Here is a 13,753-nt window from a genome sequence, read left to right as displayed (position 1 = left end):
GTGCCCAGGGCGTCTTACTGTCTCGTTTGTTCTGGTGCCAGTTACAACCCTTGAGCAACGGCGGAGAAGAACTAACAAGAGACAGTCACGCTCTGGGTATGCACGAGGGTGGCACTCACTTAGAAAACCAGAAGATGTAGACTCGGCATCTGCAACGTCCTGAGGGAAAGCTCGAGTTTGCTGAAAGACCCAAGCAGTGGAGAAGGAGGCCAAGAGGGGAGGAGCAGCCAAATGGGGAGCGCGCTCTCCTTTTCGTGACCATATTCTATTTATTGTACAGATGTATGTATAGTATATATTTGAAATATATGCGGCATACGTTCTGTGTGGTATGTCTATATACACTTATAAGTGCACATGTTTCTGAATATACATATTCCTGTAAACATTGTTAGGCATCTTTAATTTGTGATGCAAAGTGTTCCAAAGTAATCATAATGTATATAATAGTTTGGACAGGAATCGCTGAAATAAGGAATTGTGGTTAGAGAAAGAAACAATTTTGAGGTAGCAAAGTAGCAGGGGCTACTGAAGGATTGAGGAAAGAAAGATTATATGTGAAATAAAAGCACATATCAATTTGATATTTCCGAATGCTTCATGCTGTTTTTCTAACCTATAGTGGAGAGGTTGAAAAAGTAAAATGGACGGTTTTCATGGGAAGAATTTAAGTGCCTGTTTTAATTTTCAGTGAAAACAATAACTCTTTAATACAAGAAGTTCCATGTGATGCTTAACTTGGCAGAGTTATGATCTGCCTTTGCCTCTGCACAGGCAGAGTGGTTGTGTGTGTGGTTATAGTCGTGCTTTTAATTCTGTTGAGTAGGTTTATCCAAGACTCACCTAAGAATAGGACACTAAACTTTCATAAATTTCTTATTTAATTTGCTATTGGTAGGCACGACTGGTGTGTAAAAATGACTACCATATCTTGATTTTTCTTCTCTTAAAATTTTTTATGAAAAATGATGATCTCAGCTAAGTTTCTCACAGGTTTAGTATAAAAAGTTCTCTCTCCTCTCGTGAACTTTACTCCTTCATGTTCTTCCTTTTCCCCTCTTTACTAAGAATTATTCTTCCTCCTGTGGAAGATAGAATCTTCAAAACTTTTCATAGGACAGTTTTTAGAATAGTCAATGAAAAAAAAATTAAGATAACTGTTTTAACACTCTTTAGTTATGATACTTATTTTCAAAACTAAATTTTATTTATTTGTATATTTATTTTGGAGACGGAGTCTCACTCTGTCGCCCAGGCTGGAGAGCAGTGGCACAATCTTGGCCTACTGCAACCTCTGCCTCTTGGGTTCAAGTGATTCTCCTGCCTCAGCCTACTGAGTAGCTAGGATTACAGGTGCCCGCCACTACGCCTGGCAAATTGTTGTATATTTAGTAGAGACAGGGTTTCACTATGTTGGCCAGGCTGGTCTTGAACTCTGGACTTCAGGTGATCCTCTCGCCTTGGCCTCCCAAAGTGCTGGGATTACAGGCGTGAGTCACTGGCCCAAAGCTGTATTTTATTTTATTTATTTTTATTTTATTTTATTATTTATTTATTTATTTTATTTTATTTTTTTGAGATGGAGTTTCACTCTTGTTGCCCAGGCTGGAGTGCAATGGCACGATCTCGTCTTCTCGGGTTCAAGTGATTCTCCAGCCTCAGCCTCCTGAGTAACTGGGATTACAGGCATGTGCCACTATGCCCGGCTAATTTTGTAGTTTTAGTAGAGATGGGGTTTCTGCCATGTTGGCCAGGCTGCTCTGAAACTCCCGACCTCAGGTGATCCACCCGCCTCGGCCTCCCAAAATGCTGGGAGCCACTGTGCCCGGCCCAAAAACTAAATGTTAAGCTACCTCTTGTGATTTGAAAATTGATCCATTTCAGGTTCTATTATAGCTACAAAAAGCACAGTCATCTAAGGAAAATTTCAGTCCTGTTGTGGAGATGAAAATGTCTATTTGGATCTGGTAACAACTGTTATTGTCAATACGTCATGTGATACGTGTATCTTACTAGTGAGACAACCGAAGTATGAGAGTTTTTCCCCCTACATGCAGTCCAATAGGAGAAAGTGATGTAGGGGCGTTCGAGAACTCTGGTCTCTTTCTGAGGAGGTCAGAAGGCCAGCGTTACAGAATCTGCCCAGAAAGAAGGGCAAGCTGTGCCTGAAGTTAAGGAGTGCTGTTCCCTCTGCTTCCGTTCCTACCACCCCTCTCTGTTAGTCTTGCTAATGAATCCCGGCCTGGCTGTGAAGTCATCCAGTGGCGTGAGGGGTTTCTGGCCTCTGCAGAGGAGAAACTCTGGGTTAATTCAAGTACAGCGTGTTCTCTTTGTTTTGCAGCTGGTGTAGCCAAGGGAGTCTAGTGCAAGTGGATTGAATCAAAAGGAAAATGAAGGCATTCACTGTCTGTTTCATCAAGGATGGCTCATTTGGAGTAAACACCATTGAAATAGTCTCCAAATGGCCATTCTATGTGAAGTCACACAGGATGCCCCTTCAGGCTGTCGTTCTCCTTTAAATGGATGGCTTTGTGTGTGCTGTGTTTAATGCCATTCAACCTTAAACCCCAGATGTGGGCCTCATCAGGTCATGGTTTTCAGTACACATGTGGCAACCATACCTTCAGCATTCGTTGCCTCTGCCTTCAGAAAATCAGCCTGAGCATCAAGGGCAGACAGCTGTAAAGCTGAGAGCTTGCAGATGAAGAACAACAACAGCAGATGGTGACAAGCAGCTAACGTTTCTTCAACACTTACTTTGTGCCAGTTATTATGCCTAGTGATCACTCTGTAGATTATCTAACTGAATCCTAACTTAATCCTCACAGCGAGATACTGTGATCATTCTCTTGTTACACATGAGGAAACCGATGCATTAGAGAAATCAAGTGATGTGCCCAGACTGGTAAGTGCAGAGCAGGGACTCGAACCCCAGCTGTCAGATTCCAGAGGTGGAACTCAGTGAATGGACATATCCAAAAGCAATACACTCTCATTAACTCTCTTGCAAGGTAGGCTTATTCGAAACAATAGACAATCCCGAAATTATTTATCTTTGTCTTGGGAATGCATGCTCTGCTTTCTGAGGCAATATTTCCACGTTATTTTTTGCAGTTTTGTAGGCTGATTGGAAGATAAGGTTAGGTGCTGTTCCCTGTGGAGCGGGCAGTCTTCACGTACGATTGGGCTCATTGGAATAATCCAGCAACAGACAACTCAAAAGAGACTTTTCTACCAAATGAGGGTACTAGAAAGGTCCGCATGGCGGGGAACTCATGAAAACCTTGTCCAGAGCACTAGCCGCGCTCCGTGATCTCAGCGCTGGCTCTAGCATTCAACCAGGATCCAGGCAGGAAGCCCAGGGCCAGACTCTAGTGAGAAGCTTCTGAGAAGAGTTCGACCAGGGTCTTTGGGAATTGGGTTTCTGGCTGGTTCTTATTTGGCCCAGCCAATTGATCTGCCCTGATTTGACTGTCATTTGGGATCCAAGAAAACCTTTTTGCTTTTAAAAGCTTGCAGACGGAAACAGTTGATTCCAAATGAGCTCCACTAAGTAGAGGAACTTTAGGAATCTAAGAAAATAAAAAAACTTGTGTGCTGTACAGGAGGAAATCATCTTCAGCACTTAAAATATGAATTCGGGTGATATTTAAAAAACAATTGTTTTATTTCCAGTACTGAATTTCAGAAAAGACTGTGAGGAAGCAGTGACAGTTTTAACATATTTTTGTTGGACTCGCCTCAGGTTCCGTTACCACTATTGCTATCTCACTCTCTAACTCTGGGTCATTTAAGGTTTCTGACTTTTTAATTGCTAATCTCCATTTCTCTCCCCTGCCTCCTCCCGCTGTGACTTCCTGTGGCCTCCCCACGTCACCTCGAGGGCACAGATTCTGATCAAGGTGCTGGGTTGTGATGGGATTGGGCGCTCTCTGTGGACTTCTGTTGACCTTGTGCAGGGATCCGACAGATTCCTCCTACTCCATTAGCAGTGTTTCCTCCTGGGAGTGGCTTCATCTCTGCTGTTTCCACAAGCATCATCTTGCCATGGACCAGGCGGATGGCGCAAGAACCAGACAGGCAGCAGCAAGAAAATCAGGTCACAAATTCAGCCAAATGTAGGGAGAAAGCTTGTGGTGCCTGGCGCTTCATTCTTAAAAGGATTTCTTAGTAGGCTAGTGCCTGCTCCTTCTCTCTCAATTGCTTCTTTCCTCTGAGTTTTATTTCATCATTTTAATAGTACCTCAGTACCAGACGTGTTATTCTTTTTCTGTTAAGATTACCTTTTGCTTAATTGATTAGTTCAATTATTTTGTATTAAAGATGCAACATTTCCAAGCAGCAATCCTTTGTAATCTCTGTTCCTCCATTTTTCCTGCTTTTTAGAAGTAACCACTTTCACCTCTTTTGGCTGATTCCTTGATATTTACCTGCATGTCCTTCAATAAGACGCTTCATTGTTCAGGGTTGGTCTCCCCGTGGCAGGTAAGTAATTTAGCCGTCCTCCTCTCTCCCCCAACTTCATCATACACAGGCCCCTTCCTAAAATCCTGTCTTCTCAGTGTAATTAATATCATGATGTTGATGAGATCAGTATTCTTCATTTATATTATTATTATTTTTGACATAGGGTCTTCCTCTGTCGCCCAGGCTGGAGTATAGTGGTGTGATCACAGCTCCACTGCAGCCTGACCGCCTGGGCCCGAGTGATCCTCCTACCTCAGCCTCCCAAGTACATGATCACAGGCAGGCTCCACCAGTGCACCTGGCTAATTGAAAAACATTTTTTTTTGTAGTGGTGGGATCCCCCTGTGTTGCCCAGGCTGGTCTTAAACTACTGGTCTGATGTGATCCTTTTACCTAGGCCTCCCAAAGTGCTAGGATCACGTAGGTGGGCCACCACATCCAGCCTTCGTTTATATCATTATATTTTTGTGTGTTATTAAGAGCTAAGCCTTGTAGCAAAACTGTGGCTTCATTATTATTTCTGTACATGTTAATTTTTTTCTTGGATTGAGTTACTAATTGTCTTACGCTTTGTTTTTTTTTCCCATTTGCTTGTCCTTTTGGATCTTGATTTTGCATTAGCGGCTTTCTAAGGGTACCTGGAAGCTTGCGTGCGAGCATTCAGGAGCAGGGCACTGAAATATGAATCGGAAGCTGTGAATACATTTGGAGGGCTTGTCAGCCATCAGCTTCACCATAGACTCATTTCTTAAGCTGGTTACCTTCTTTCAGTCTCTTGCCTAGACGGTGAAAGCCTGGCTGCCAGCCCTTCTGGAACAAAGTAAGGGAGGACGGCTGGTGGCCTCAGCATCCTATGTGCATGTATTCATCTAGTTCCATTCACATGCCTTCAACTGTGCCATTCCTCCTCCAACACCACAGCTGCCAGTTCAGAGGCTCTCCCTTTAGTCTTTCTAGAAAACAAACTTCCAGTTATTTGTTGGGGTATATGTGGGATGGGCAAATAGCCCAGGTGTGCAGGGTGGGGGAGAACATCTATGGATCTGGCCACTTCTTAGATGTGCAGCCGGGCCTGCTTAGTTTAGCATTTCCTCTACCCTAGAGCCTTTTGGAGCTTCTAAGGGGTAAAATGAGGTGGGTCTTATCTTTTCCCACTGCCAACTTAGGATTCAGGTCTGGATTCAGGTCTGCTGTGTCGTTTGTCACTCTTCCATCTGCGTTCTAGCTTCCAATATTCTGCAGCAATTGTCTCCTGCTTTATTCTCTCTGTCCTTGTTGGTTCGTGTCTTTAGAATAGAAATTCTTTTACTGTTCCTGAATGGAGTTTGGGGAGGAAGTAAAGGTGGCCTCGGCCTCATACATTTAAACTTCTCTTTTTACCTGAAAGCCTCACCGTTGCTGCTTATTTACTGAACTGCCAAGGGTCTGAATTTTTAACAAGGAAATTCTAATGGTTCTTCGTAAACTCTAAAATTTACTTCAGAGAAGGAATGACAGACCACAGCCCTTTGATTAAGAAAATGTGTTTTTTTTAGTGGTTTTTTTTTTTATGCCAGAGCCTTTCAAAAGATTTAGTTCCTTACCCATAACTTCCTCCTCCTTCTTCCATCTGCATACTCCTTTCTACCTGCTTCAACTCTCATTGTGTTTCCAGTAGAAAATGAAAGTTTTTATGGAGCAGTCATGGGAGGCATTGGGTTCCAGGGAATGTAGGTAGTTATGGGAAGACAGAAAAATAGGAGAGGTGGAGTCTGTATAGCCCATCATGTCATATCCATGTCATTCTTTCATCAAGACATCTGTGACTGTCCCTACCTCCTTCTTACTGTCTTGGAATCATAGCAGTGATTCTCTTTGAGGCTGTGGTTTTGCTTCATGCCCAGTAGAAGCTATCACTTGATTGGCTTCAATGTCTCTGGATTTAATTGTCCCTTTAAGGAGGAGTATGCCTTCAACTTGTTCTTTTTGTTGGAGACCTAGTCTCACCCAGGCTGGAGTGCAGTTGCACGATCTTGGCTCACTGCAACCTCTGCCTCTCAGGTTCAAGCAATTCTCCTGCCTCAGCCTCTCAAGTAGTTGGGATTACAGGCACGTGCCATCACACCTGGCTAATTTTTGTGCTTTTGGTAGAGATGGGGTTTCACCATGTTACCCAGGCTGGCCTCGAACTCCTGACCTCAAGTGATCCACCCACCTCGGCCTCCCAAAGTGCTGGAATTACAGCCACAGCTCCTGGCCTACCTTCAACTTCTTAGCTACAAAGAAAGGGATCTCAAGAGTGGCCATTGTGGTTCCAGAAGCAGGGTACAGCTTCCAGGCAGGTTGGAGAGAATGGCTGGCTCTGGGGGGGGTGTGCAGCAGTTCTGACCATGTCCTTTTGTGTCTCTCTTTCAGGTAACTCCCTTCATGGCTTCCAAACTTGAATCTCACCAAAATATTATTTATTTTTAACTAAGTCCTACCTTCCTGAGTTCAGAATTTGTTTTGAGATAGACAAAGGAACTATGCACATGAAGATCAAAATCTAATCTCTATTCTTGGTTTTTACTGGTAAAGCACTTTAAAAAATGTCGTGTTAGGTCTGCCGGCCAGTAGGGGCATGTTAATATTTCAGCTCGGAATTTGACATCCAATCACGGACCACATTGGACAACCATAGGCCAGTTTGGTCAGTGATTGGATGTCAGATGTGTTTAAACCTCTAAAACTTAAGGCAAGAAAAAGAACAATAACTCTTTCTCTGAAGGAGGGTGTGAAGGGCCGAAAGAGATTTGTGCTAACAGAAGCTCCTCCCTCTGGGAGCATGAGGAGTGGAGAAACGTGTTCCGTAACAGAAGGTGATATCCCATAGCAAAGACATTGGGTCAATTAAATGCCTATCGATGTTAGACTGAATAAAGAAATGTGGTACATCTACACCGTGGAATACTATGCAGTCATAAAAAAGAATGAGATAATGCCCTTTGCAGCAATATGGATGGGGCTGGAGGTCATTATCCTAAGTGAACTAACAGCATCAGAAAACCAAATACTGCACCTTCTTACTTATAGTGGGAGGTGAACACTGAGTACACATGGATACAAAGAAGGGAACAACAGACACCAGGGCCTACTGGAGGGTGGAGGGTGGGAGGAGGGTGAGGACAGAAAAGCTACCTATCAGGCTGGGCACAGTAGCTCAAGCCTGTAATCCCAGCACTTCAGGAGACCAAGGTGGGAGGACTGCTTGAGCCCAGGAGTTCAAGACTAGCCTGAGCAACATAGTGAGAACCTGTCTCTCTAAAAAAAACAAAAACAAAAAAATTAAGCTGGGTGGGTGTGGTGGCATATACCTGTAGTCCCAGCTACTTGGGAGGGTGAGGTGGGAGAATCACTTGAGACATTGGATATTGGGTATACAAGAGGTTGAACCTGCAGTGAACTGTGATCATGCCACTGCATTCCAACCTGGGCAACAGAGCGAGAGCCTGTCTCAAAAAAGAAAAACTACCTGTTGAGTACTATGCTTATTACCTGGGTGACAAAATAATCTATACACTAAACCTGCTCCCACCCTGCCCCATGATGCAGTTTACCCAAGTTTGTTACACAAACTTGCACCTGAACCTAAAATAGAAGTTAAAAAAAGATGATACCAATTCTTCTTAAGACACATGATTAATGTATAGCAGATGCTCAGAAAAAATACTATGTTAAATCAGGTTGTATGACACATTCAGATTTCAGAAACGTGAAAGTCATTTTTACATCTTAGAAATGAGGGGAGTATAGTGTTATAAGTTATCAGCCATTCATTCCTTTGATAAAAAGTCTCTAAGGTTTGGACCAAATGGAGAGTACACCCTCAACTGGAATGGGGAGCCCCAGCTCTAATCCCAGTCCTGTTACAAACTAGTTAGTTAGGAGTCCTTGGCTCCGTTGAACCTCTACACCTGCTTTTCATCTGCTCAGCAAGGAGTGGAAGACCAGCTAAACAGATAAAAGGGACTAAGGGTAAGACCTGAACTCCCACAGCTAATTAATTTCAGAGTGGGCGTGAAAACCCAAGTGTCCCCCTTCCCTAGTCTCATGTGTTTAGATTGGCCTGAATTGAATTTGGACAAGATAGTTACAGCACAAAGTAATCATTGCTTTGCTCACTCTTTCACTCATTCAACTGGTATCAATTGAGCATTTTTTAAATGCTAAATACTGTGTTGGATGAATGAGACATATTCTGTCTGTAGGAGCATACAGCCTGCTGTGTGTACAGCTGAGAGGGACCCCTGCACTGCTGCCCTCACGTGAAGGGCTTCAGACTGATCCGTGGAAGAGACCAGACCTTCCTAGTTGCCTTGAAGCCGTCGTCCCTCCTGTGCTTTCCCTGAGACCTGAAGTAGTGCCCTTTCTGCTGACGTGACCGACCGCCAAGAGCTGGCTCTCACCAGCTTATCGCAAAAGCTCTTCAAGTGCCGCAAGAGAGGAAATTACACAGCAGAGCCCAGAATCATATATTGGCCTCATTACGGGTTTTCTCTTCCTGTTTATAGGGTGCTCAAGCTGGTATTACTACGTAACCATGCCGATGCCAGCCTCCACCTTCACAATTGCAGTGGGATGCTGGACAGAAGTGAAGATGGAGCCGTGCTCATCGGGTGATTCGGCAACAGAGACACCCTTCTCACCTCCTGAGGCCGACTTCAGGTTTGTGTGGGGGGACTTGCTGGGAAGGGAAAAACACTTGAGGGAGTGGTGTGCTGCGTTTCTTCCAAGCACTGGGAATGTGAGTCACTCCTGCTGAGAAACTAAACCAAAATAGGATTAATCAAAGCAGGAAAAGCCCTGTTAGAAAGGAAAGAGAGGCCGGGGCAGTGGCTCAGCCTGGAATCCCAGCACTTTGGGAGGCCGGGCGCGGTGGCTCAGTCTGGAATCCCAGCACTTTGGGAGGCCGAGGCGGGTGGATCACGAGGTCAGGAGATCGAGACCATCCTGGCCAACATGGTGAAACCCCATCTCTACTAAAAATACAAAAAAATTAGCCAGGTGTGGTGGCGGATGCCTATAGTCCCAGCAACATGGGAGGCTGAGGCAGGAGAATGGCTTGAACCCGGGAAGCAGAGGTTGCAGTGAGCTGAGATTGTGCCACTGCACTCCAGCCTGGCGACAAACTGAGACTGTCTCAAAAAAAAAAAAAAAAAGAAGAAGAAGAAAGAGAGGCTGGGCGCGGTGGCTCAGGCCTATAATCCCCCACTTTGAGAGGTTGAGGTGGGCGGATCACGAGGTCAGGAGTTCAAGACCAGCCTGGCCAACATGGTGAAACCCCATCTCTACTAAAAATATAGAAATTAGCCAGGCGTGGTGGCACCTGTCTGTAATCCCAGCTATTCGGGAGGCTGAGGCAGGAGAATTGCTTGAACCTGGGAGGCAGAGGTTGCAGTGAGCCGAGATTGCGCCGTTGCACTCCAGCCTGGCGACAGAGCGAGACTCTGTCTTGGAAAAGAAAGGAAAAAGAGCTGAGAAGAAGAGATGTGAGCCTATTATTTATGCAGAAAGAGAGAAGAAGGTAAGTCTAGATGAAATCCTGCGAAGTGTGCTGAAAGATTTATATGTGTTTGGCTAAATTCAAGGAACCCTCAGATTCAATGCCTCCTCTCCTCCCATGCCTTTTAGGTTTGGTTTTCGGTGCTTATGTGGTCAAAAACAAAGCTGCTGATGGATTACTTTCTATGCTACTCTGCTGTGTTGGTTGTACCGACTGCTGTCAGCGGTGCACTGTGGGGACAGCAGCTCCCTCAGTGGGGCTAGTCGCTGCTTTAGGAGCACAGGACACAAGGAAACTGACACAAAGCCCTTGGGTTAAGGGAATCCTGCTCGGTCAGGGCTTTGTTAACATCAGTAGTGATTTCTTTTAAGTATGAACCAGATAAAATCATTTTGAGGCTTTAAAAAATTAGTATAGGCCATTGGATATTTACTGGCAGCCTGTCTAGATGTTCAATGGTCTCTAGCTTTGAGAGCCAAGAGAGGGAGAAGGGGGCCGCCGAGAAGATGCACAGCACATGCATCATGCAGCGCTCCTAGGATTTTATACCCAGCTCAACGGAGTCGTTTTTCCTATTGACAGACGGTCGCTAAGTCAGTACCTTCTGGTGGAGAAAGCCCAGAGTAATGGTGGAGATGATTCATTACTCCTTGAAAACCAGCTAAGATACGCTCCTAATGCAGATTCTTTTTGTGTTGGTTTTATTTTGCCTTGCTGCTTTTACGAGTACCACAGTAACTGCGGCCGTTGGTCTTCATCTTTCAGAGATGACGCTATGTTCTCTGTCTTCCGGTGGGCACGTATTATTGCCGCGTTTTGCCTTTCAGAGATGACGCTATGTTCTCTGTCTTCCGGTGGGCACGTATTATTGCCGCATTTTGCCTTGTTTGGCGGAAGGGAGGTCATTTCCACTTCCTGTTCAGTAGCTTGCCTAGTTTGGACTGTCTTCCCTGAGCTATATGAACATCCTAGATTGCGTATTAGATTTTACTTCTGTAAAATCTTGAGGGAAGAAGGGAATTGTGGGCAGAAGTGACATATGCTAGTTTCATGTGGGAACTTTAATTTCGTGTGAGATCCTCCTGTGCTCTCTTCCCTGCAGTAGGATCACACGGGAGGCTTTGTTCTGTAATTGCAGGTGGCCTGAATTTCTGGGTGAGGATGACAGGTGCTCTGGAGAGCCGCTTAGATCTGCAGTGGACTTAGTATTAGCAAGAAGCACACTGTTTTGTGTTAAGCCACTGAAACACCAGGGTTGTTTGTTACTGCAGCATATCCTAGGCTATCCTGAATTGATACAGTAGCCATTGGTTGTTCCAAGTCAGAAACTAAGTCTTGATCTAAATGTAATCTCCTTTAGTCCTAAGGATAGGCCTGCAAGACAGATTGGATAGATTATTATTCCCATTTTATAGATAAGGCTGTTGAAGCTCAGATAGTAACTTGTTAACATTAATATACCTACTAAATAGCAATACCTGGATTTATATCCAGGCCTGACCCCAGAGAGAGGTGAGGCAGAATCTTACCTGGAGACTTTAAAAAACTATCTGTAACATTGATGCCTCACCTGGAGTCTGATCCACCTTCCCATCTGGAGAGTCACTGCCATGATTTGAGCCACCATGATTGACGGGAGTGTGTTGTGTTGGAACAGAAAACGGAAGTTGAGAGCAATGCCTTTGAGCTTGAAAGTGCCATTCTTGGTGGTTGGATGTAGCTCTTCGGACAAAGCCACACCTTCCTTATCTACAGATGAAGGCTTTGTCCGTGGCTCCTCAGATTCTCGATGGTGACGAAGTACTCTTCTCTTTTTCATCTAAGGCCTCAGCACTGATTGATTCTTAGAGGAGCTGCTCAGTTGGAAAATGTGTGCCTTTGGAAGGCTAGGGGAAGGCAAGGACAGACATTTGTTATTTTGCCTTTCTAGCCGTATTCCAAAGAGATGTGGGGTTGGGGAGTGGGCAGCAGCCACTGACTCTGTGCTCTCTCCTTCCTGCTCAGAAGCAGCTGAAATGGCTTCTCAGTTTTCTTGCATCCACTATTCTGAAAGGAGGAAGAAATGCTTAAATCAAATGAAGATTCTGGGATGTCTAAAATTCCTGTCAGGCTTTAGGGGAAGAAGCAGGTACAACTCCTCTCTTGCCTCCTGAATTCACCAGTTGAGGAACAGACAGAGGAGATAAAAATAAAGGTTTTATTATTGACAGAAGCTGGACTGAAGGAATGCTCAGGTGCATGGTCTCAGTGGGGTTTCTGAAACTCCATTTCCAAATGAGACAAATTTACCCACCCAGTTACCAGCCCAGCTGGACTGCTGCTGGACTCTGTAACACAGATGCAGAGTTCACCCGACACATGGCAGGAGCAGGTCCAAAGTGCACCCTCTGTGGGCACGCAGGTTCGAAAGAGAAAGCCTGTGTGGCCCAGCCAGTCAGGTAAGCTGGGGAGAGAGGTCCGGGTGCCACTCTAGGAAGCTCATCTTTCCGTGAAACTGTGAGGCCTGGTGAATGGGGTTCCTCCCATGCCCCCTTCCATGTCTCATAAACTATGAGTTTTCCCTTCCTTTATCAAGATGCTCGTCCTTCAGGAATATGCTGCTGATAAAATCACAGCTTGCATTTGCTTAATCCTGCCCTGGCTGTGCGCTTCACGTGTGCCGTCTTCAGTTGTCAGAAAGTGGCTTTTTTCATCCATTACGTTTCTGACTCCATGCAAAGTTTGTCAGCAAAGGTGCTCTGAAGTGCCAGTCACAGTGGTGTTTTTTGGTTATGTTCACATCTGGTCCCTTTTGCCTTCCCCAGCACCCGTTCTACTTCAAACCTTCCTAAGACCAGCAATCAAATTCATGTAAATCCAACGTCCACAGGGGCCTGCTATACCACAGGTTTTCGTTTGCCTCAAGTGCTCATCTGGGTTCCAGAAATTTGGCCAGAGTGTTGGTCACTGAACTTTTATGATCGATGTTCATGTGGGTAAAATTATAGTGAGAACGTTCCCTCTTCCAGCTCCACTTTCACACATGCTCCAGCCACTCTGGGTGAGCATTTTAGTAAATACATTGATTATAAGGCTTTCAGATAAGCTGTTGAAAGTTTATTAATTTTATTCAGCTGTAGTATAACCTTCTTCAGCCACAGGGGAATCTTTGTGTTTTGTTTCTTTAACCTCTTGAGGTCTTTGTGGGGGCCACACAGTTTAAACATGACACAGAAACTTGGATAAAGTCCAAAGGAACTTAGCAAAAATGATTAAAGGCATGGAAAATGGGCACTACAAAGAAGAAAACGCATTGAGACTGATTATTTGAAAGAAGAATCTGGTGGGGAACAGGTCTTCTTTAGCGTTGTAAAGTAATGAAAAGTTGCTTTGGTAGGAAGTACGGCATATTTGAGTCGGTGCTGAATCTATGGAAGACTATTACTTTGTAAAAAGCACAGAGTCGGCCGGGCGTGGTGGCTCAGCCTGTAGTCCCAGCACTTTGGGAGGCCGAGGCGGGCGGATCACGAGGTCAGGAAATCGAGAGCATCCCGGCCAACATGGTGAAACCCCGTCTCTACTAAAAATATAAAAATTAGTTGGGCGTGGTGGCGGGCACCTGTAGTCCCAGTTTACGGGAAGCTGAGGCAGGGGAATGGCGTGAACCTGGGAGTTGGAGGTTACAGCCGAGATTGCACCACTGCGCTCCAGCCTGGTGACAGAATGAGACTTCGTCTCAAACAAAAAAAAAGTACAACCCCCTGACCTCTTCAGAAACAAGGCGAT

At 44.9% G+C, this 13,753-nt stretch overlaps 1 protein-coding gene across 50 annotated transcripts in view; it reads left to right on the top strand.

Annotated features, from left to right (window-relative positions):
• Positions 1–13,753, top strand: part of AOPEP (aminopeptidase O (putative)) — a 365,171-nt gene that overhangs the window by 55,669 nt on the left and 295,749 nt on the right. For all 50 annotated transcript variants that reach the window (XR_012424986.1, XR_012424985.1, XR_012424981.1 and 47 more), the window contains exon 4: positions 8,997–9,150. Coding sequence is in view for 16 of the 50 variants with exons in the window: in XM_074018015.1 (XP_073874116.1) it covers positions 8,997–9,150 (154 nt within the window). In the remaining 34 variants the exon portion in view is untranslated. The remainder of the gene's footprint in view (positions 1–8,996; positions 9,151–13,753) is intronic.

The sequence above is a fragment of the Macaca fascicularis genome, chromosome 15 (assembly GCF_037993035.2).
Source record: "Macaca fascicularis isolate 582-1 chromosome 15, T2T-MFA8v1.1".
Lineage (NCBI taxonomy): Eukaryota > Metazoa > Chordata > Mammalia > Primates > Cercopithecidae > Macaca > Macaca fascicularis.
This window is presented reverse-complemented; position numbering and strand designations above follow the sequence as displayed.